The sequence below is a fragment of the Perca fluviatilis genome, chromosome 1 (assembly GCF_010015445.1).
Source record: "Perca fluviatilis chromosome 1, GENO_Pfluv_1.0, whole genome shotgun sequence".
Taxonomy (NCBI): domain Eukaryota; kingdom Metazoa; phylum Chordata; class Actinopteri; order Perciformes; family Percidae; genus Perca; species Perca fluviatilis.
The window spans coordinates 5,156,010-5,179,890 of NC_053112.1; the positions used below are offsets into that span (position 1 = coordinate 5,156,010).

General features: G+C 41.5%; 1 protein-coding gene across 2 annotated transcripts; it reads left to right on the forward strand.

The window, feature by feature from the left end:
- Window positions 1-2,871: 2,871 nt before the first annotated feature.
- LOC120563472 (NACHT, LRR and PYD domains-containing protein 12-like) lies at window positions 2,872-23,733 on the forward strand. Of its 2 annotated transcripts, XM_039807646.1 has the most exons (11): window positions 2,872-2,928; window positions 3,397-3,676; window positions 5,034-5,126; window positions 6,369-8,208; window positions 9,072-9,245; window positions 9,374-9,547; window positions 9,753-9,926; window positions 10,087-10,260; window positions 11,543-11,716; window positions 11,861-11,907; window positions 21,945-23,733. In XM_039807646.1, the coding sequence occupies exons 2-11, from the start codon at window positions 3,406-3,408 to the stop codon at window positions 22,481-22,483; spliced, it is 3,660 nt and encodes a 1,219-aa protein (XP_039663580.1). In that variant the 5' UTR covers window positions 2,872-2,928; window positions 3,397-3,405; the 3' UTR covers window positions 22,484-23,733. The 2 variants fall into 2 exon arrangements, with proteins under 2 accessions (XP_039663580.1, XP_039663589.1); XM_039807655.1 differs by lacking the exons at window positions 2,872-2,928; window positions 3,397-3,676; window positions 5,034-5,126 and adding an exon at window positions 5,598-5,691.
- The last annotated feature ends 148 nt before the right edge of the window (window positions 23,734-23,881 follow it).

Below are 23,881 nucleotides of genomic sequence, written 5' to 3' on the forward strand. Positions count from 1 at the left end.
CAAAGGCAAAATGAAAATAAAATACAACGCAATCTCCTCTGTTACTCCTCCTCAGCGATTGCTGCTCCGAGACTCTGGAACAAGTTACCACCTGATATTCGGACAATTACAGATGTAGCTCTTTTTAGGTCTAAACTCAAAACCTATCTGTTTAGAATGGCTTTTAATACGTAGTAGTGGTGTGATAATTTCCCTATCCTATTTCTATGGAACCTTTTTTTATTTTACTGTTTTCTATGTTTCATTCTTTTTATTTTATATGTTGTATCATATGTTTTATTCTTGGTTTCTGATGTGAAGCACTTTGGATACCTGCTGGTTACTGTAAAGTGTTATATACATAAATGTTGATTGATTGATTGATTGATTGATTGATTGATTGATTGATTGATTGATTGATTGATTGTCAATCCCTGAACAGAAATATCCAATTGGCCGAATATCTCAAAACAAGAAATCCAAAAGAAATAATAGTTTTAACAAAATACAGAGTCAGTGAGCATGAGCTGGGAATTGAAAGAGGTAGACATTTAAAAGTGTGGAGACCAAGAGAGGAACGAGTCTGTACACACTGCCATCAGGATATTGAAACAGAATTACATTTCCTATGTACACGTCCCAAATATGAAGACTTAAGAACCAAATATTTCCAAAAATTTGAAAAACATATACCTACACTGAAGACAAAAAGCTTTCTTTTTTATTAGGAGAGGATAAAAGCATGGCATGGATAGCAGCTAAATATGTCTTCTCCTGCCACAATACAAGGCAAAATAAATAGAGAATTGTATATATTATCATTTTTATTTTTCTATTGTTTTATTTATTTGTATTTTTTTTGTTTCAACGTACCTTTTGAGGGACATGCACAGAATTTGTTTAGTATCTGCAATAATATCATCGTATTTTTATATCAGATGTATTTACTCCTTGTTGTTGTTGCATGTTTGTTCTTATGCTTTGGCAACACAGATGTATTTTATGTCATGCCAATAAAGCAACATGAAATTGAAATTGAGAGACAGACAGAGAGAGAGAGAGAGACAGAGAGTGAGAGAGGGAGACAGAGAGAGAGAGACAGAGAGAGACACAGATAGATAGAGAGAGAGAGAGAGAGAGAGAGAGAGAGAGTGAGAGAGAGAGAGAGAGAGAGAGAAAGAGGTGACGTGTTTTTGGGTCAAACACACAGTCGTGGCAGACCTGAGTAATATTTGTTCCTAAACCTAACCAAACTGCAACTGTTTCACAATGTTAAAGACATGTTTAAAGTCACAACCGTTAACGTTACATTCTCTGCTTTAGATAACATGTCGTATTTCCTTCCACCACTAGAGGCGATAATGTATAAAACGCTGCTGTGGGTCGTGTTAGAGGGTAGGAACCACACTATATATATATCTATATATATATAGATACATATAGGTCGTGTGGTTTGGAGGACTTGTTGTTTTGGGTCAAAGTCCCACCTGCCAAAAGTGTGGTTTTACTGAGTAACTTAGAAATGAATGTCATTCTGCAGTAGTACATGACATGAAAAAATCTTTGGTTGCTGCTGTTTTTTATTATTTAAGGACAAAGATTTAAGGTCAGTGGCTGACAGAATAGTTTTAAAATGGTCTTTTTAGTCTCTGATTAGTCTTGCATTGCCAGCTCTATCTGCACAGAGCCACAGAGTAAAGTCTGGCTACACCACAGATGAACCTGTCATGGGGAGAGGTCCAACATGCTGCCAGGGACCGAATGCAATGGATAGTGCTCATTGAAGCCTTATGTCCCATTGGGGATGAAGAGGAGTAAGACACCACAGATGCATTCTGGGAGATAACAAAAACACTTTGGGTGGTTTGCATTTATAAATGCATAAATAAATCTTTTAAAAGTCCCCAAAACTAGGCCAACCGATCACACTTCAGGCAGGGAAGTTGAATTAAAGTGAATGAGGCATCCCCTCTGTGTCTAAAACATGTAGAAAGCATGTTTCAGCATAGTCTGTGTTTAAAGATCAGTTTGGATTTGTGTAACTAAAGCCATTTTCTCCTATCAGCTCCAAACCACATCCGACGAATAGTCTGGAGTAGTCCAGATTTTCCCTTTCTCACTTTAATGGACAAGTTAAGACACGTCAGACTTAAGGCGAGGGGCAGAGCGTGCAGGAGTCAGGACATGATGCAGATTACATTGACAGAAGTTCCTACATCTCGGCGTCTCTCCAGCTGGAGATTTTCGTTGCTGTCTTCATGTAAATCACCCTTCTTCTTCTTCTTCTTCTTCTTCTTCTTCTTCTTCTTCTTCTTCTTCTTCTTCTTCTTTTCTTCACCCTCAAATGTTTCTTTTTCTTCCGGTTTGGTGGCAGCAGCATTAAAGAAATGCCATCAACCCAGTGGTGTAGTCTACGTGATACGCAGGTATACGCAGTATACCCACTAAGAAAGCTCTAGGATTTCCATATAACCACCTAAAAATGCACAATGACAACAACATACTTTCCATTATATTTTTGTCATCTGTGTTTTTCTTCTTTGCATAGGCTAAATAAAGATATTTCCACCGTAAATTGGTGCATAAAAGTTTATCCGAATACAGGAAATGAAGTAATTGATGCTTAAAACTTTCCTGTTCTACACAGCTCCACAGCCAGTGTGGACAGAAGGAATGTCAACTCTTTCAACATGACATAAAAGTATTTAAGATTAAAAAAAAAATAAAAAAATTAACCTACTTTTTAAGCTGTAGTAACCTGTTTGAAAGCTGACAGCCCACACTTTCTGTGGAAGACCGCGGAGTAGCAGGTCATGACCGGTCATGATCGATTGCCTCACACAACATATAGGTCACACTCTTCCTGTTGTTTTTCACAGCTCTTAACTCACTCAGTCTGTAGGAGACTCAACAAGACTTCAGTCAGGGAAGAGACAGCTCCTTTTACGTGTGAGTGTTCAATGCATTTCTAGATATTGTTCATTTGCAGAATATGTTTTTTAGGGGTGTGAATCTCTTGGCAGCTCACGATTCGATTCAATTCTGATTTAGAGGCAAACAATTCGATTCTAAACCGATTATCGATGCATCTCAATGCAAAATTTTATGTATATTTCCATGAGTGATTTTTAAAAATATACATATAAATCTGAGTTTGCTTTTATGTATGTCTTATTAGATCATGTGTATATATACAAAATGTAATTATTTATTTTTTTAAATCGATTACTAACTTATCAGAATCAATAATCGAAACGTTCTAGAGAGAATCGTGATGCATCTAAGAATCGATTATTTTTCCTACCCCTAATGTTTTTGTCACTCCAAGACACAAACAGATTGTCATTCCTTCCAAACGCAGCCTTTGGTTAAAACAACAACAATATTTAGCAGAAATATGTTCTCTGATCTTAACAGGGAGCCACAATGGCACACGAGGTCCTCTTAAATGCTCTGGACGAACTTGGAGAAGACGAATTTCAGCGTTTCAAGTGGATCCTGAAAGAGGAACGCCTGAAAGACTCGTCAACCATCCCATGGAGCAAGCTGGAGAATGCAAAGACGTTGGACACAGTTCGTCTGATGATCCAGACCTACACCCCTCCTGAAGCTGTGGAGCTGACCAATAAGGTCTTAAAGAAGATCAACAGGAATGATCTGGTGCAGAGTTCGTCAGCTAGCAGCTCAGGGACAAAAGGTCAGTCACAGGAAGACAAACATGATGTAACAGAAATGCATTTCAATGTTTTCCCTAGGTTTGTGGAAGACTTAAGTGCGCATATTTGGCAAGGGTCTTTCTTGTTTTTCTATTAAAAGAAATTGCAATTTGACATAATTTTGGACTGTTATTATCACCATATATCTGTCTAAAAAGTTGGAAAAACCAGAGCAGATAATAAATAAATAACACTCAAAAAACTTAAAGACAAAACTTGTTAAAGAAGTCCGACTACAATCATTAGATCTGACAAAAATCTTTTAGTTAGATTGATGCTTTTTTCCATAGTTTTTGGCGCTTTTTTGCCGCATTTCACATTCATTCAGCTTAGGTGCTGCCAAAAACGGCTCAGGTGCTGCACCTAACACTTTAAATGGCAGGGAAACCCATGCATTTATAATACATTCATAGATATCAATACGTTAACACCGCCTCTGGATTGTGAGATCTGTCTCTGCCGTTTTGACCATAAATACTTTTGTGTGGCTTTTGCATGTTCATGCGAAAGAAATGCCAAACTAAGCAACATGGAATAATATAGAATAGAATGCCAGGAGGGTTTAAAAACAAAACATTTGAAGATGAAAAAGGTGCAAGACCGGATTGGCTAATCGGAAGCACATGGTCTGCTGGTCTGTTTTTTTTGGTTACGAAGTCCGGCCATGTTCAGTCGTGCTACTGAGTTGAAATCACAGTTGAAATATTTAATGGATGCGGCCTGTACTCACAGCCCACTCTTTTTGTTTACCGTATTTTTTCTTGCAGCCCATTGTTCTCTACTGTACATTCATGCAGCCCATGCGAGTCGCTGAGTCTGGTTATTATGACATTATTATGTTTTTACATTATCAACGGCTGCACCTTGTTCAAAAAACAACCCGTCACCTTGTAACCTTACACTTCAGTCAGTTGTGCTTGTTAGAGGATGTGATCCACGAACCAAAAGAACCTATAAAAGTAGATCATACTAATAAGTGCGAAAAAGGCGCTGAAAAGACGACAATTAAACAAATGAAAGTTCTACAAAGTGACGTGGCCAGATGTGCTAAACTGAGCAACTTTTTCTTTAAAACCAGCTCGCCGTTTGAGAGTGAAACGCCAAATGAAGATGATGAGATGGGTAAGCTAAGCTAGTTAGGAGCAGTGCAGGATGCTAGCGGTTAGTTAAAAGCAGTGTAGGACACTAGCGGTTAGTTAGGATCAGTGCAGGATGCTAGTGCTTAGTTAGGATCAGTGCAGGATGCTAGCGGTTGTGTAAAACACAATACAACGTTGCCTGCAACCGTGCATGTTTATGAATTCAACTTTTTCTTCTTCTTTCTTTTTATTCTTGAAGCTCCTCAGCAGCAGCCACTGGTCCAGTTTGCTGCTAACACTGACAATGAAGAACCAAGCAGCAGCCATGAGCCCCAAACTCCATACTGGGCAGGTAGGATTGCTCGTTGATAGAATATTATAAGAATTAATATTAAAGAAGAGTATGGTGTTGACCTGCTTTATATAAAAATAATTAATGATGCCAGATGATTCGGCACTGCATTAATGAAACTGACTTGACTTCATCAGAAAGTTCTTGAAAAACGGGGACATCATTTTTTTTAATGTGATTTAATGTGTAGTTTACCAGCGTGGTACATTGTTCGGATGCTCCAGGCGCCAATCTTTGTAGCGTGTTTGGTTAGGAGGGGGATCAGCTGTGCAACTTCTTTTCGGCTTTCCATTATGCAGCATCATGCTTGTCTGGGTGGGAGACACCTTCCACTTCCAAACCTTGCTGTATGTTTTTCATATTTGTTTCTGTAATCATTTTTTTTCTACTAAGCAGATGATTGGTACACCTAGCTTTACCAAATCCCCATTAGCCAGCATGTTTTCAGGTACACCCAGGCTGGCCTTTATGGTTACCTTAGCTGCCCGGGTTGAGAACCATCCACCATTCTTCGTCCTGCCTTGCAATCACCTCTCACAACGTGGACGAGGGGTTGGGTTTTGAGGTGAAGTTGATGTACCCTGTTATACAATCCGTAAGGTCATCAGTGTTCTCTCCATGTCAGTTACAGAACACATTTTTCCTGGTTAGATCCACAAACTGCTTGAAAGTGGGCAGAGTCACAGCCAGAGTGATGTGGATGAAGTCCCCGGATATTACGATCAATGCATTTGGGTGCTCGTCTGTTGTCTCGCAATTACTGAGTTTATGTAGTCAGTTGTGAGCGGCGTGTTGGCCGAGGGAGTAATGTTAACATCCGGGACATGGGCAAACTCTCTTATCGATAGTATGGTCATCGACTCACTACAAGCAGTTTCATGTCCGGGCTACACACACGTTCTCTAACCATTATATGACCAAGATTGGGCCATTGTTACCGTTGCTTACGAGAAAAGCAAGTCCCCCACATTCTGTCAACACAAAAACTTGGCACACCGAGCATCCACACTACCTCTTTATAGTTTACCAGCCCAGTTTGTTTTGTGTCGAAACATTACTGACTGTTTCACAAACACATTTAAGATGGCTCCATTTTATCTTATTTACAGTACTAGGAAAGAAAGAAAGAGTTGTTTTTCATAGAAAGAAAGTCCTTTAGCAAAACAGTATTTGTATACTACTTATAAAAATGTACAAATAGCCTAATCATATTAATTTTCTATATTTGTGTTCTGTTAACAGATCCAGGACTCATCTTACATTCCAAAACAAACCTTCAATCAAACCTCCATGATACATTTATGTGTGCGCAGGAAGGGTGGGCACAGAAGAAGGATGAGCAGCATCTGGATGACATCTACACACATCTGTACGTCGCAGCGGGGGGTGACATACAGCTTAACACAGAACATGAGTTCTGGCAGATTGAGGCAGTGGCAGTGAAGCCAGTAGGAACAGAGACAACAATTAAACCTTGTGACATGTTCAAACCCCCCTCTGGAAGATATAAACCAATAAGAACAGTGCTGACCAATGGAATCGCAGGAATTGGCAAAACATTTCTTGTGCGCAAGTTTGTGTTGGACTGGGCTGAAGGAAGAGCCAATCAAGATGTGCATCTCATTTTTCTTTTCACCTTCCGCAAGCTGAATTTAAAGAAGGGGGGAAAGTTTTCTTTGGCAGAGCTTATTCATGAATGTATCACAGAGACTAAAGACATCAAGGAAGACGTCCTGAATTACATCTTTACAGCTCTGCAGTCATCAGGAAACACCAACTATGACAAGAGTGAATTCAAACTTCTGTTTGTTTTGGATGGACTGGATGAGAGCCGCCTTGATCTGGACTGCTCTACCAATGAAAATCAGGCAGTTAAATTTGATGTGACAACGCCGACCTCAGTGGACAAGCTGCTGACGAACCTCATCAAGAAGAAACTGCTGCCCTCTGCTCGCCTATGGATAACAACCCGACCAGCAGCAGCAAATCAGATCCATTCTGATTTTGTTGACATCATGACAGAGGTAAGAGGGTTTACCGACCCACAGAAGGAAGAGTACTTCAGGAAGAGATTCAGAGATGAAGAGCAGGCCAGCAGAATCATCTCCCACATCAAGACAACACGAAGCCTCCACATCATGTGCCACATCCCGGTCTTCTGCTGGATCACTGCTATGGTTCTGGAGGAAGTGATGAAAACCAGAGAGGGAGGAGAGTTGCCCAAGACCCTGACTGAGATGTATGCAGAATTCCTGGTGTTTCAGATTCATCAGACAAAAAAGAAGTATGACCGAAAAAAGTGCATTCAGTACATTGAGTCATTAGCTAAACTGGCTTACCATCAGTTGGAAAAGGGCAACCTGATCTTCTATGAGAAAGATCTCAAAGAGAGTGGCATTGACGTCAGTGGAGCGTCGGTGTGCTCAGGAGTGTTCACGGAGATCTTCAAAGAGGAACGTCGGAGAAAGAATGAGGACAAGATGTTTAGCTTCATCCATCTGACTGTTCAGGAGTTCCTGGCTGCTCTTCATGTAGAGAGGGCAGTCATTAACAGAAACAAGAATGTGATGTCTGAGCCAGGCCAAAGTTATGGCGAACAAATGCGAATGGTTTTCAGCAGAACATCTATGACAGATGTCCACAGGTTTGCTATTGACAAGGCCTTGCAGAGTCCAAATGGACACTTGGACCTGTTCCTCCGCTTCCTCCTGGGTCTTTCACTGGAGACAAATCACAAAGACCTACGAGGTCTGATGAAGAAAAGAAGCTCAGAGACAAATCAGGATACAGTCGAGTACATCAAGACGAAGATCAGTGAGAATCTGTCTCCAGAGAAAAGCATCAATCTGTTCCACTGTCTGAATGAACTGAATGATCGTTCTCTAGTGGAGGAAATCCAACATTACCTAAGTTCAGGAATTCTCTCTACAGATAAACTGTCTCCTGCTCAATGGTCAGCACTGGTCTTCATCTTACTGACATCAGAAAATGACCTAGATGTGTTTGACCTGAAGAAATACTCTGCTTCAGAGGAGGCTCTTCTGAGGCTGCTGCCAGTGGTCAAAGCCTCCAACAAAGCTCTGTAAGTACACCGATTACTGAAGATACTTACTGTGTCACATGTGTTGGGTTGTTCTCAACTATTGAATGTCAACGGATTTGTTGTAGTATCAAAACTACAACAAATTGATTACTTGATTATTGTTTCTTTAGCTAGCTAACTACTGTTATCATTAGCCAGCGGCCGCAGCATGGGCTACTCGGTCCCTCTACTTTTTTTTTTTTTCTTCTGGTGTCCCCTGCTGTCTCGGCAGGGAGTGAAACAGAGGCTAAGTCTATGCTGCCACTGCTGATCCATGCAAAGCTATTTTGTTGTATCATAGCAACGGTTTATATCTCCACAACACTGAGATGAGTGCTGACGGAATTATTTCTGGGCCAAAACCCAATGCAGCAGAGTGGGTAGGGGCAGACAAAATCTACGGAGCACGAGCAGATGTGTAACCAGATCTTACCACAGTGAAGGTGTATACATGCACGAATACACCAGTTACTAAAGGAGCTATCTAGGTCTGTTAAAAGGGGTATGAGAACTCTGATTTTAGCTGGGGTAAAGTGTTAACTCTGCATTTGAGAAATCAAGGTTTTGCCTAACCCGAATATAATCGGGTTTTTAAACTGCATGTAAACGCACTAAAAGTTTCACTGTGCAGGGTTGCTCTCAACTAACTAAAGTCTTAATAAACTAATAGTCGCAAGATTTATTCAGCAAATTGATTAATATATCAATTTCCTAAAAGTCGGTCGTTGGAGTTGTGATTTTAAACTCAGCAGACAAATAAATGAAAATTACAGTATAGTTAATTTAAGGCTCAGGGAGTCAAATATATAATGTGTTTCTCACATTAGCGATAATAGTTTCAATGTTTGTCTTTATCACTTCAGGCTGAATGGCTGTAATCTGACGGAGAAAAGCTGTGAAGCTCTGTCCTCAGTTCTCAGCTCGCAGCCCTCTAGTCTGAGAGACCTGGACCTGAGTAACAACGAACTGAAGGATTCAGGAGGGAAGCTGCTCTTTGCTGGACTGAAGAGTCCAAACTGGAAACTGGAAACTCTCAGGTCAGACTTTTGTGTAACAGTTTGTACTTCAATGCTCTATTGCATGGGTTTTCAATATTTTGATTACAAAAGATGACAGGGTTGGTGTTGTCATGAAGGAAAATATGTTCTACTTATTGCTATTTCAGGTTGAGTCAAACCAGGCTTACGAACAAATGCTGTCAGGATCTCTCATCAGTTCTCAGCTCCCAGTCCTCCTGTCTGAAAGAGCTGGACCTGAGTAACAACACACTGCAGGACTCAGGAGTGGAATTGATCTCTGCTGGACTAAAGAGTCCACACTGTACACTGGAGACTTTCAGGTCAGATCATATTTTGGCCGTTTTGTATAGCATCATGTTTTCCCATTTTATGGGGTTCTCATTTTAAAATGAAGCAGCAGAAGAATAAAGGTCCAGGTATTATTGGATAATCCGTAATTCATTTGTAATAAGAAAATGAAAAACACATATTTGTTATTTGTTTAAAAAAGAAAAAAATAGTTCTTTATCACTAACTCTTCTTCAGGCTGAGTGGCTGTAGTCTGTTGGAGAGAAGCTGTGAAAATTTGTCTGCAGTTCTCATCTCACAGTCCTCTAGTCTGAGAGAGCTGGATTTGAGTAACAATGACCTAGAGGACTCAGGAGCAACGCTGCTCTTTGCTGGACTGCAGAGTCCACATTGTACACTGGAGACTCTCAGGTCAGATGCTTTTGTGTAACACTGTAATGTGCCTCAAACATTAAATGTTTTATAGTCTAGTTTGGCATTGCATGCGTTGCATGCCTTCCTGACTCCACATTCCTACAGTTCTTAGACACTACACTGAAACATAGGAAAATATATATTTTTTATTATTTAGGTTGATTCAAACCAGGCTCACAAAGAAATGCTGTCAGGATCTCTCATCACTTCTCAGCTCCGAGTCCTCTGGTCTGAGAGAGCTAGACCTGAGTAACAACGATCTGCAGGATTCAGGAGTGGAGCTGCTGTCTGCTGGATTGGAGAGTCAACAATGTACGCTGGAGACTCTCAGGTCAGGATTACTCTTTTCTTCAATAGATGGACTTTTAAATGGTACTGGACCAGGGCCTGAAGTTAATGTTTTGGCCACCAGCCACTGTGGCAGGTTCATTTTGATATCCACTGGCTTTTACCAGCCAATTGTATTTGCCTCCTGAAGGTGAAATACACAAAATAAACAAGCATTGTCCTTGAACTGAACACATGTATGTGCTGTTAAGTTATTAACAATTAACTGCTAATTCAGTAAATCAGCCATTCATGAACCTTGCCGTTGTTGCCAACTGCCGACTTGGTAATAATACCTCATCTTTTACTTTTCTTTGAATCCTTCTTTTTGTTGCTTGCTAGTTTAAACTGGCCTAGTCCTTCACCCCAGTAATGTGCTGCCCCATTTTTTAGGTCAAATCCAAGGAAATGGCGGACTTGGTTAAAATGTGAAAGAACAACAGTGGCAAAAAAAAAACTGTTGAATCGTTTAATTCTTTGGCTGCCCACCAACATGGCAGGTAGATTTCAGACAGTGTCACCGGTGAGAGATGTCACTCTCTGGAAATTGATGATGGAGATGCTCAAAGATGACGACTCCGATAATTTCAGATTATAGGCAGCTTTATTCAATATTGAACAAGATTCTCATGAGGGAGAACACATAGCCATGCACCGCTGCACAGACCCAAGTGCTCTCTCCGAACTTCGGATTGACCTTACAGTCTTATAGATCCTGAAACTCACATCTGGAAACCCTCATCCATGATATTATCCTAATACTGACAGGTTTCGATGCTCTGATAAACTCAAGCATCCTGTAGGCCCCCTCCAAAAGTCATCAGTTACTCAATTAGTTACTCAATCAGGGTCTCTAATTTATTAACTTAAACATCTGAACCAGATGCCACAATCGCACGCATAGGGGCCTCTTTGCCTACCTGTGACGTTCTCCCTCGATCGTAATAACACATTATAGAACATATGAAATATGAAAATACATTTGAGTACATGCAGGCTTGATTATTTCACCTATCAACTGGCATTAGGCATGTAGTCCGAGGGTAATTTTAGGCCCTGTACTGGAGATACAGGTTGTGTCACTGATGATATCCAACAATTGTAGGATTTTAGTTGAGAGAGTATACTCTGTCCAAATGTCTAGAATGTAATGTTTTTGAGAAAATGTCTTAGAATTTTGCTGCAAATTCACTCAGCAGATCATAACGGTAACTGATTCTAACATTGAGCTCATTCTAATCAGGAAATTCACACAATAAATTGTGTGTTTGTGTGTCTCTCTTCAGTCTGTCAGGCTGTCTGGTCACAGATGAAGGCTGTACTTCTCTGGCCTCAGCTCTGAGCTCCAACCCCTCCCATATGAGAGTGCTGGACCTGAGATACAATCATCCAGGAGACTCAGGAGGGAAGCTGCTGTCCTCTGGACTGGAGGATCCAGAATGGAGACTGGAAACTCTCAGGTATAAACGGACAGCAAGAGCTTACACTCTGTTTCTCTGTCATTTACTGATGATCTCTGGTTCATATTTAGTGGAGAATCTGAGTGAAGATTTATGAAGATAATTGATAAGGAAGGTTCATTCTGACTTTGTTTCTTCCCCCAGCCTGGAACATGGTGGAGAGCAGAGGCTGAAACCTGGTCTGAGGAAGTGTGAGTGTGTGTTCACTTTGGGCATTTCAACACCTAGTTGGTTTGCTCTGGTCCGAATTAGTTGATGAGTTTGTAAACTTGGAGCGTTTATCCCTTAGTTGGGTCTCATTTCACATGGAGAAAAATCCAAGCGAACCAAAATGCATCACTACATACCATGTAAGAACGTTCCCTCCTTTTATTGGTCAGATGTGTTTGGTAAACCACAGTTTATTTCTGTGAGAGAATCATTGAAGCTGCTACAGTTTGCTGCTTTGTCGTATTGCAGATTGCAACGCACACCTGACTACAGGAGTCGTTTAGCTCAGACTTGCGGAGTAAAAATAGTTGGGGTGGATCAAGATCCGATCACGTTCTCAGCACAAACAAACTGTTCAGTACACTTCATTGGTCTGCTTTTGGTGCACATCCGAGTGCGATTGCTGCATTCCCACCTGCCTAAACGAACCGCACCAAGGGGGAAAACTAACTCTAGCGATTCAACCAAACTAAATGAGGCAGGTGTGAAAGCTCCCTTAGATTCATGAGAACAAGGCAGCACTTGTTAAAGTAGTTTAAATTAAACCGTGTGTATCTTCATTAAATTCTCAGTTTGAAAGACAATCCCAAAGGATGAGTCATTGTGAAGTTTTGATCTAATTAACAGTTTGTTAATAAAGCAGCAAATAAACCCTTCAGGTGTGTTAGATCAGTGGTTCGCAAAATGGTTTGAGGACTTTGATGGAGTTCTAGGTGGTCTGCAGCCAAAAGGGGAATAATTATTGTGTGAATACTCTTAAGCAAAATTAGTAGAAATTAGTCATGAACCTAGTTTTTCAGAATAACAGCCCTAGAAAGTAACTGTATCATTACAGGAAGCTCAGGATGAGACTTGCTTTTTTATCAAAATAAAAGCAGCAAACTGTATGTTAACAGAAAATTAGGGATGCTTTGACTATGTTTATATACAATCAAGCTAACTTACGTCCTTGCTGTAAATTTGAACTTGTTGCATTGCTTACTCTATATTCTGCATCCTTCATCCATTTCCCACTTTTCCAACTATTCATACTGCTTCAGCCACTTTTTTTTTTTTTTTTAAACATATCTTTATTAAATTTCCTCAGGGCACATTCAACATACAGGAATACAGCTACTGAGTAAAGAACAAAGCCCTCGTTTTAGCCCACCCGTAACCCCTTAAAATAAACAAACAACCAAGACAAAAAAAAAAAAAAAAAAATTAAAAAAAAAAAATAAATAAAAATAAAAGAAAATAACTAAACAAAAACACAGAAGGTTTGCGCATTTGAGGCATACTCAACGTAATCAGTAAAATTGGGTTATTTAGGCCATTGTATGTCACCTGGAAATGCACTTTGAGATCTCAGACCATGCTAGACCATAGAGGCCACTCTGAAGTAGGGCCCGTGCAAAACCCCCCAAAAAAAACAAAAAAAAAGCCCCAATTTTTTAAAAAAAAAAAAAAAATTTTCTCCCCCAAAAAAAAAAAATTTTTTAAAAAAAAAAAACCCCAAACACCCCCCTATCCCTTAAAAAAAAAAAAAAAAAAAACAAAAAAAAAAAAAAAAAAAAAAAAACAAAAACAAACACCCCACAAACACAAACCCCCCCCCCCCCCTTATGAGGAGCCAAGACCCAGTGCTTTAGTATTTAACCCCAGAATACAGCTGATGGGAGTAAGAGCTAGTTTTTCCTTGAATATAACATCAATTTCCTTACAAATTTTGACCCAGAAGTCATTAATAAGGGGCACTCAAATATACAGTGGAAATATGTACCTTCAGAAATTTTACATTTATTACAGAATTTTGAGAGCAATGGGTTAAACCTATTGGGTTTCACCGGTGTGATTTGGAGCCTGTGTATGACCCTAAATTGCATCTCCCTGGCCTTGTTGGTAAATAAGCAACCTGCAGGGCCTGACCAAATCCCATTCCACACATCATCGAAGATAGTCTCCCCAAAATCCGCCTCCCAGAGTGATCTAACGTGACACTACAGTCACTGGTTGAAGTTGACAGGGCCTTGTAAAGCCTGCTAATAAGTTTCCTGGAGTCAGGCTTCAGGAGAGCCTTCTCCACAACTGAGATGGAAAACCCATTAGGATACAACTTAGCATTAGAAAGAATGAAACTGCGTATTTGCAAATACCTAAAAAAGTTATTCTGTGGGAGATTGTACTTCACTCTGAGCTGATCAAAAGACAACACAGTGCCCTCTGTCAGCAGGTCCCCCACAGTCTTTATACCCCTACTAAACCACACTGAGAAGGCTTGGTCGGCCACACCAGGAGGGAAATCTGGGTTCAAATGGACAGGTGTAAGGAGAGAAAAAAACCCATCTTGGTCTTCTAACTTTCTTATCATCCTCCAGACTTTTAAAGTATTCTGTAGAATAAAATTGCCCTTTAAGTTAAGGCGAGCCCACCCCTTAGATGCATATAATAGATGGTACAAAGGAATAGGGGCCACTGGGGCAGCCTCCAAATCAAGCCAGGTAGTCTCGGTACCCTTGTCAAACCAATGCCAAATATAGGTGCAAAGAGATGCTAACTGATAGCGTCTAAAATCCGGTACTGCCAAGCCCCCTTCCTCGAGGGGGCGCTGTAGTGTAGTGAGTTTCAACCTGGCTCGCTTGTTCTTCCAAAGAAAGGAAGTCATAGAGCTGTTTATAACAGAAAGAGATTTTCTTGTTAACAAAGCTGGGATCATTTGGAAAGGATACAGTAACCGGGGAAGTATAGTCATTCTGATAAGATTCGCCCTACCCAGGAGAGACAGTGGTAGAGCCGTCCATCGGGCCAGGTCCTCCTTAATCTTACGAATTGCAGGGACAAAATTGGCTTTGTAAAGGCCTGAGAGTAAGGGAGTAATGCGTATGCCCAGGTAGACAAAACCGGATGGGGACCAACGGAAAGGGGCGGAGCATTGCGGAGACCAAGACACATGAGAAGTGAGGGGCATAGCTTCAGATTTGGAGTAATTAATTTTGTAGCCTGAAAATCGACCAAAGGAATTAATTATGTCAACAACCCGTGTGATAGAAGATTCAGGACTACTTAGGTAAAGGAGAACATCATCACAGTAGAGTGAGATTTTATGACACGTGGGGCCCACTTGAATGCCTATCACCAAAGGATCAGATCTAATGGCCTCCGCTAGGGGCTCCATGGCAAGGGCGAATAAAAGTGGCGAGGCCGGACAACCTTGTCTAGTTCCCCTTCTCACCGAGAACGGGAAAGACTTCAGGCCATTTGTAATAACAGAGGCGCGAGGGGCAGCATATAGCAGAGATATCCACTTAATAAAGTTGTCACCAAGGTTAAATTTCGAAAGAACACCCAGCAGATAGGGCCACTCAATCCTGTCAAAGGCCTTCTCTGCATCAAGGGAGATGACGAGAGATTTGGCCTTTGACGTTGAACTATGCTGTATGAGGTTCAATAGTCTCCTTACATTGTTGCGCGAGTTACGACCCAATATGAACCCAGTTTGGTCCACCGAAATTAAATCTGGGAGGACACCCTCAAGCCTCTTAGCCAGAATTTTAGCCAATAACTTCCGGTCTACGTCCAGCAGGGCAATTGGTCTGTAGGAGGCACATTCATCTGCAGGTTTGCCTTTCTTTAAAATTAGGGAAATCTTTGCATCCATCATAGTGTCAGGGAGAGCCCCAGAATCAAAGGAATGGGATAGCATATGAAGAAGAGGGTCCACCAACAGGTCACTAAAAGTTTTATAAAATTCGGGGGTCAGCCCATCAGGTCCTGGGGCCTTATTATTTTGTAAGTCACCGATAGCTTCTATCACTTCCTGTCGGGTAACAGGCCTATTCAGCCTCTCTTTCTGAGTCTCAGAGGCTTGAGGGAGTTTGATAGATGATAGGAAATTATGCATTAGCTGCCCAGAGCTGTGATCTGATTCAGAATTGTATAAGTGTTCATAGAAATCAAGAAATGAGTTGTTTATATCTTTGTTGCTATGGACTCTTGCACCAGCACTGTTCTTTACAACTGGAATAGCCTGGGAGCCAGCATGTCCCTTAATCAAATTGGCTAGATACTTGCTCGGCTTGTTACCAAATTCATACATCTTATGCTTACCGAACAGTATGGATTTCTGAGCCTCTTTAGATAGAAGAGTGTCCAGAGCTGCTGTGGTAGTGTCAATTTGAAGCCTCAGGCCTTCTGAAGGCTTAAGGTTAAATTCTCCCTGTAATTTGTTTAATTGCTCCTCAAGAAGCTGTTGTTCTGCTCTCTGTTTTTTCTTAAGACCTACTAAAAATGATATAGTAGAGCCCCGCATAACGGCCTTAGCAGTTTCCCAAAGTAAACTAGGAGACACATCTGGGGCGCTGTTCTCAGAAATGAAATAATTAAACTGCTCACTAAGATACGTTTTAAAATTGGGATTTTTAAGCAGATGGTTTGGAAAGCGCCATTGCCCCCTAATGCTTTGAGCCCTGCTGGACATGACGACAAAACACTGGCGGGGATCACTAATAACTATACTGCCAATAGAGCAAGAGATGACCCTCTGAAGGGCATTTTTATAGGAGAAAAAATAGTCAATCCTGGAGGATGATTTATGTACTTTTGAATAAAATGTATACTGCCGTTCGGTGGGGTGAAGGGTCCTCCAAGTGTCAATAAAATTTACATCCATGCAGCAGCCAAGTAGAGACCGACTTTGCCCCATATTAGACTGTACAGTTCTATTAGATCTATCTAAGCACGGGTTTAGGCAACAATTAAAGTCACCAGCTATCACTGAGGACTCAACAATCCACTCAGAGAACAAACAAAATACCTTGGTGTAGAAATCAGAGGGACGGACCGGGGGCACACATTTAAATAGGAGACAGCTTCTCCAAAGAGTGTCCCTTTAATAATTACATATCTGCCTGATGTGTCAGCCCTAACTTCCACCTCTGTCAGGGGCAGAGATTTGTGAACTAGGATGGCTCCTGCTACTTACTCGTTGAAAGAAAAACGAAGTAGTAAATCTGGCCCACCCACTCTCTTTTTAACTTTAGATGTTCATTGTCATCTAGATGGGTCTCTTGTAGCATTGCAATCTGTACTTTCTCTTTCTTTAAGTAATTAAGAATCTTTTTACATTTAATGGGGCCCTGAATCCCGTGGACATTCCAAGAGCACAGTTTAATTCCTGCAATATCAACCATTATCCCACATTGTGCGTACAATGGATTCACTGAGAAACATGTGCAGTATTAGACTCTGTGTACAATACCTTCTGATAGACATATTAACATAACTAAAAACAATGTGAAAAAAGAACAGAAAGATAGAAAACAAACCAATCTAGCCCTCCTACCCAAAACGTTTTCCCTGAACTAAGCGTCTACACTCTACATTATGCATCCTAACTGTGCATTAAACCAGTGCTCCACAAGTAACCATTTATAGTTGTAAACGTCTATAAAACACGTTATAAAAACACACTCAAACAGGATAAAGCATAAATAACATTATGACTCACCACCTTCAGACCCATAAGCTGTGTATAACAGAGGAGCCTACATAATAAGTATCTGAAAGAAAAAAAGAAAAAGGAGAAACGGTCCGTCCAAAGTTGTCAGCCTGTGTACAGCTATAAAGATAGCAACACCAAGAGGTCGGTGAGAAGTTATCCAGTAGCGTCGTTCTCCGGTCCGCCCGGAGAGTCGGGACTATGGACTCTGCGTGAAACTCACTGCCTCCTCCGCTGTAGCGCTATACTTACGCGCCGTTGAATGAGATTTGGAGCCTAGCGGGGAACAGCAGGCCGTATTTGACGTCTGCAGCCCGGAGCTTCTGCTTGATGTTGGTAAAAGATGCTCTCCGTTTAGCGACCTCAGCAGTAAAATCAGGGAAGATATGCACCGCGTGTCCGCGGAAGGTAAGCGGACCCTTCTCCCTGGCTAGCTGGAGGATGCGCTGCTTCACTCTGAAATGGTGCACCTTTACAATCATGGGTCTCGGACCCGAGGCTGGACGGAAAGCTAGGCGATGTGCCCGATCCAACATCTCTGGCCCGTCAGGAATCTCCATACCCAGCGTCTCAGCAAAGAAGTCGGTCATAAATGCCGTGACCTGCGGCCCCTCCATGTTTTCAGGTACACCCACAACACGTAGATTCTGTCGTCTACTCCTCGACTCGAGGTCCTCAGATTTAGCCATTAGCAACTTGTTGCAATTCGCTAGCGGTTCGCATTTGGCCTCAAGCGCAGTAATCCTATCGTCGCTGTCTTGCAGGGAAGCTTCAACTTCAGTAAGACGTGTCCCAAAAGTGTCTATAGTAGACTTCAGGGTGCCCAGTGAACCGCGGGTTTCAGCCCTAAAACTTTCAATAAGTTTTACCAACTCGCGAGTAGCGACGGGCCTTCTTCGCCGTACGCCGTCGTCATGTGGGAGAAGGCTGGTTAGCTTTCCGTTAGCATGTCGGTTTTGAGCTCGAGCTGGACGTTCTTGGCGAGTAGAACCCTTCCCAGACATATCGGCAGATGTCTTAAATAGTCCGAACCAAAAATAGGGGCTAAGACAACGGGCTAAACAGACGTTTAAAACAAATCAATGGATAAATATGTCGGAGCTGGCAACGGCGCGTCTACTCTCTACCCATGCTCGACAGCGCCCTCAGCCACTTTTTTAAGCTGCTTTTTCAAAATGTTCACCTGTATCTTCTGATCCATACTCTATTAAAATCTTAAAATGTTCCACATCTTTCATGCATTTTGAGTTGTTATACATTCAAGCCAGCATATCAGTGCTGCAGCTTTTCAGAAAACCTTAAAGGGGTGATAGAATGCAAAACCGATTTTGCCCTGTCATAGTTGAATAACGATAGTTAGGTGGGTAAGTATGACATACATAGAAGCTCAAAATCCCATTGACACCCCTTTACTATGAAAATCTCATATTATCTCATATAAACTGCCGCTGAAAACGGGCGAATCTCAACAAAGCTGGAAGTTGATGTCAACCTCCCAAGACCTGTAACTTTGTCACGCCCATGGGTGTATTAAGAGTCACTCCCCAACATTTACATAAGATCTACACAACTGACCTGAGATCAGGTAGTCTTCTGAATATAGGTCGCGCAGATCTCTGCTATTCCATTACAAAATTCACTTCTGAAACTTTTTTATGCGAGAAATCAACTATGTAAAGCTCAAATATGGGCCGCTTTACGAAAATGGATGGCTAATTGCAAATTTTGTCCGACTGTGTATCAGAGTTCAGCGGCCGGTGCTGCCTGTGTTGTTGCCTCGCCGCCTGGCCTGCCTTCCTTCACAGAGCCCGGCCTGCTGTGAGCTTGATTGGCAGCCCACAGCACTCCATACCCGCGCAAAGTCACTGTTTTTTGGGCTAATGGACAACCAAATGCCACTGCTCTGACAGAGCTCAAGGGCCTGCAACTCCCCTCTTCCTGCTAGCTAAATGCCCGGTGTATGTGAGTGAGAGCGCAGTCAGTGAGCTAGTTACGCCAGCAATCTCTTACCACAGTTCCAGTTAATCTTTTAATGTGTGTAATTATAATGTGTTGAGTTATTTAAACAAACGATTGGGGAAATAAACGCCGCTGCGGCTGGATGTAGCTCTATTAATGAGAGCTAGCTAGCCTCCTCTTAGAATTCCTCTGAAATTCACAAATATTCATTAACTTGAAATCGGACACCGTTGTTAGCTTTATAAAACATTTAGGTAGATGTGGCGTGACAAAATTCAAACTGTAAATATACTCGAATTACGCCGAAAATTAAGCTAACTATCCGTGATTTGTAGCTACACATAGGTAGCTAGGATTGAAGGGACAGTTGCAGCTAACGAAACCCCTAATCTTCACAAATATTCATTAACTTGAAATCGGACACTGATGTTAGCTTTATGAGACCTTTAGTTAGATGTTGTATAAGTGGCGTGACGAAATTCAAACTGTAAATATAGCTACTCTAGTTATGCCGGCAGCTGACAGCCAGCCAAGATTAACTGGAACTGTGGTAAGCGATTGCTGGTGTAACAAGCTCGCTGACCGCGCTCTCACTCTCACACACGGGCCATTTAGCTAGCAGGAAGAGGGGAGTTACAGGCCCTGGAGCTCTGTCAGGGCAGTGGCGTTTGGTAGTCTATGCTGTGGGCTGCCAGCCGTGACGGAGCTCTAAGTACGTCATAGCAGGCCGGGGTCTGTGAAGGAAGGCAGGCCGGGCGGCGAGGCAGCACGGGCGGGTGGCGAGGCAGCACCGGTGGCTGAACTCCGACACACAGCCTTACCAAATTTGCAATTGGCCATCAATTTTCGTAAAACGGCCCATATTTGAGCTTTATATAGTTGATTTCTCGCTAAAAAAAGTCTCAGAAGTGAATTTAATAACGAAATAGCCCGACAAACAATGTATAACTTTGCAGTGTCTGAAATATGAGACCTGCTGTCGAGTCTCCCATGTGTTTCTATGTAGTTTGCTCAAACCAATCAGCGCGTAGCTCATTCTGAATATTCATGAGCATACCATATTTGGAAGAAAAGCTCTTGTTCCAAATAGAGCCATATTCACAGGGTAGTTAATGGCCTAATAAAATAGCATTCGGGCAATTTTTAGCCCAACCAATGTTACATACCCTATTAGGAGACCTGGAACAGTCATTCTATCACCCCTTTAAAATATTCCTATTTTGTATCATTGGTGTTATTCAACATTTCAGTGACATTTATACGAATTAAAACCATGTCCACTTTTCCAACTATTCTCACTAGTTCACCATCCTTTTATGCATTTAAGCCAGCAATGCAGCGTCTCTTCAGCTTTTCAACATTCACACGCATTTTCTGCAGGAAATGCATTTTCACATTTTTATATCAGTTTAAAGGACAATTCCAGCGCAAAATGAACCTAGGGGTTAATAACAGATGTGTACCCACTTGATCGTTCTTTGGGACATGTTTTCATGCTAATCGAATGTGTTTTTAGTTTGATAGAAGCTAGCGTGGACCGCTGATTAGCTTACAACGCTAGTATTCGGGGCACAGGGAAAGTAAAAACAGATTGCTATTTTGTACCACTAAAAAGGCTCAAAATATCACCAAACTTGAACGGTAGCATACTGAGGATCCGTAAATGTTAACCGAATCATTGAGAACTTTGTAAGTGTACAGACAGTTTATTGAAAAGATAAATTATAAAGACATTCGCGTTCATGTTTACATGCAGCCGCTGTCTTGAAAATCAGTCATGACTTACAGCTGGCAATGCAAACTAAAATCAAAAGCAATTTGCTCAATATATCTGAAATAATCGCACTGGTGTAAAATATAACTTGTCTAGTGTAGCTCCATCTGGTCCCTCCGGTCTGAGTCGCTGTCTCCAATTTATTTTCGGGACATGGAAAAAAGTTTCAAGTACAGCGGTGCGAGGCTGTGTTGCGGCATTGACTACCGGTAGCGCTCTCTCTCTCTCGCAGCCCTTTCACGGAGCTCCCACAGCTCTTCGTTCAATAAACTGTCTGTACAATTACAATGTTCTCAATGCTTCGGTTAACATTTAGGGACCCTCAATATGCTACTGTTGAAGTTTGGTGATATTTTGAGCCTTTTTAGTGGTATGAATAGCGATTTGTTTTTACTTTCCCTGTGCCCCAAATTCTAGCATTGTAAGCTAATCAGCGGTCCGTGCTATCTTCTTCCAAGCTATACACACATTTGATTAGCATGAAAACATGTCCCAGAGAACAATCAAGTGGGTACACATCTGTTAATAACCCCTAGATTCGTTTTGCTTCGGAATTGTCCTTTAACTATCACTTGATCCATAAGTAACACAATGACATAATGTATGACTATTTTGGTCATGGGTTTTTATACACTTTCTGTAATAAAACATATAGAAGCAGAAGTCCTATCAGATGGGGGACACTGGGAAGGAATCTTATCAAATGGGGGTTTGTGGTCTAATTTGTGTCAGTTTAGGTGTCCTTAACGTCAAAAAGTTTGGGTTTGATGATAAACTGCTGCTGTATTTTGTCTTGCTCTCTCCATCAGATGTCTGTGAACTCACACTGGACACAAACACCATGAACACACACCTCCGACTCTCTCATAACAACAGGAAGGTGACAGCAGTGAGAAAGAGGCAGCCATATCCTGATCACCCAGAGAGGTTTGACTACTGGTGGCAGCTGCTGTGTAGAGATGGTCTGACTGGAAGCGGTTACTGGGAGGTTGACTGGAGAGGAGAGGTTGATATATCATTGAGTTACAGAGGAATCAGCAGGAAAGGAAACAAAGCTGACTGTGAGTTTGGAGGGAATAATCAGTCCTGGAGTCTGAGATGCTCTGATGTTGAAGGTTACTCTGTCAGTCACAATGACAGAAGTACACGCCTCTCCTCCTCTCCATCCTCTTCTGTCTCTTACAGAGTAGCAGTGTATGTGGACTGTCCTGCTGGCTCTCTGTCTTTCTACAGAGTCTCCTCTGACACGCTGATCCACCTCCACACCTTCCACACCACATTTACTGAACCTCTTTATCCTGGATTTGGGTTTTTGTTGCCTGGTTCACTGTCTCTGTGTTCTCTGTAGCAGGGAGAGTCTCTTCCTGTGCAAAGAAATACTCACACTGCTGACAAACATATACAATCTTTTTGTCTCTTTGTCTCTTTAAAACCATCTGTCCTCTCTGTCTAAAATGTGTACCTGATGGTCTTCAAAAGAGTGTTCTTTATTCTTCAGATGTGAGTAAACTGCTGAGTCTAGACCTGAGGCGTCGGTCCTTCTGTGTTGGGCGTCGGTCCTTCTGTGTTGGGCTATGCGTTTGTGTAACGGTTGTTTTGTTTGTCTGTGGATTTCTCTGTGTCTGTGGATGCCTCCCTGCATTGGACAGCAGTTTGAAAGAGGTACACCTGGGTAGAGAAACCGTTGCTTAACAGAGAAGGAGGTCTGCGACACCACTTATTCTCCACTTAAAATGCTGTACTTTAATCTCTTTCCAGGAAACTAATCAACTAAGCCTTATGTGAGAATGCCAACGATGGTTGTTCAGACTTGGCCTCGGGTGTCTCATATGACTTAGTCTCTTATTGCCAGCTCTATCTCCACAGCGCTGTGGAGTAAGGTCTGGCTGTAACACAGATGATTTCTGATAGGAGAAAAAAACTCTCTGGGTTGTTTGCATTTCTTTAAACCAATCACAATCATCTTGGGAGGTGCTAAGCTCCATTCTTGAAGTTTGTTGCTTTATCCCCCCTCAAAGTGATCAATGCTTCACCAATGGACCATATATTGTATACCTGTAAAGCGCTGTAACATGAATAGTCTATAGTGCGATAGAACAATACAATCCGAGCAGCTGTTGCTGGTTTTATTTAGCCGCTACAGAGCTCCGGGACACCGTTTACCAGCGGCAGTTTTTTAGCTGCCAATAGGTGATTGCGAGCCAGCTACAGGCACCTCCAGATGATGTTCCTTTCACCCCCCTCTGCCTTTTTTCACAAATTGTACCCTGGTTATATATGATGTCAATCATTGAAAGTTGAAATGTAATTTGAGTATTTTACAAATGTACTAAACTCCTACATTTCAAGTGTAATCTACATCAATCAATCAATCATCAGATGAATGGTTGGGAACCCTTTTCAAACAGAGGGGGCAAATATGAGGACTAAAAGTAACTGGAAACATCAACATAAACTTAAAAAGGCATCATGTGTAATATTTTGTTGTATAATACAGTTCTGTCAACACATAAAACAAATTGATCTCTGAAATCTCTTTACTTCTTCTATCCATCTTTGTACCATGGTTTGTTTTCTGCGAGTAAAATCTTAAGTCTACTGTATTTCAGTGTTGTTTCATTAATGGCTTTTATTCCTGTATTTCCCGTCTGCAGTGTTTTATTTTTAAAAGCAACCTTGTATCAAGTAATAAACGTAACTTGACAGAAACACACAGAGGGTAGAAACGTCACCATTGAGTAAAAAG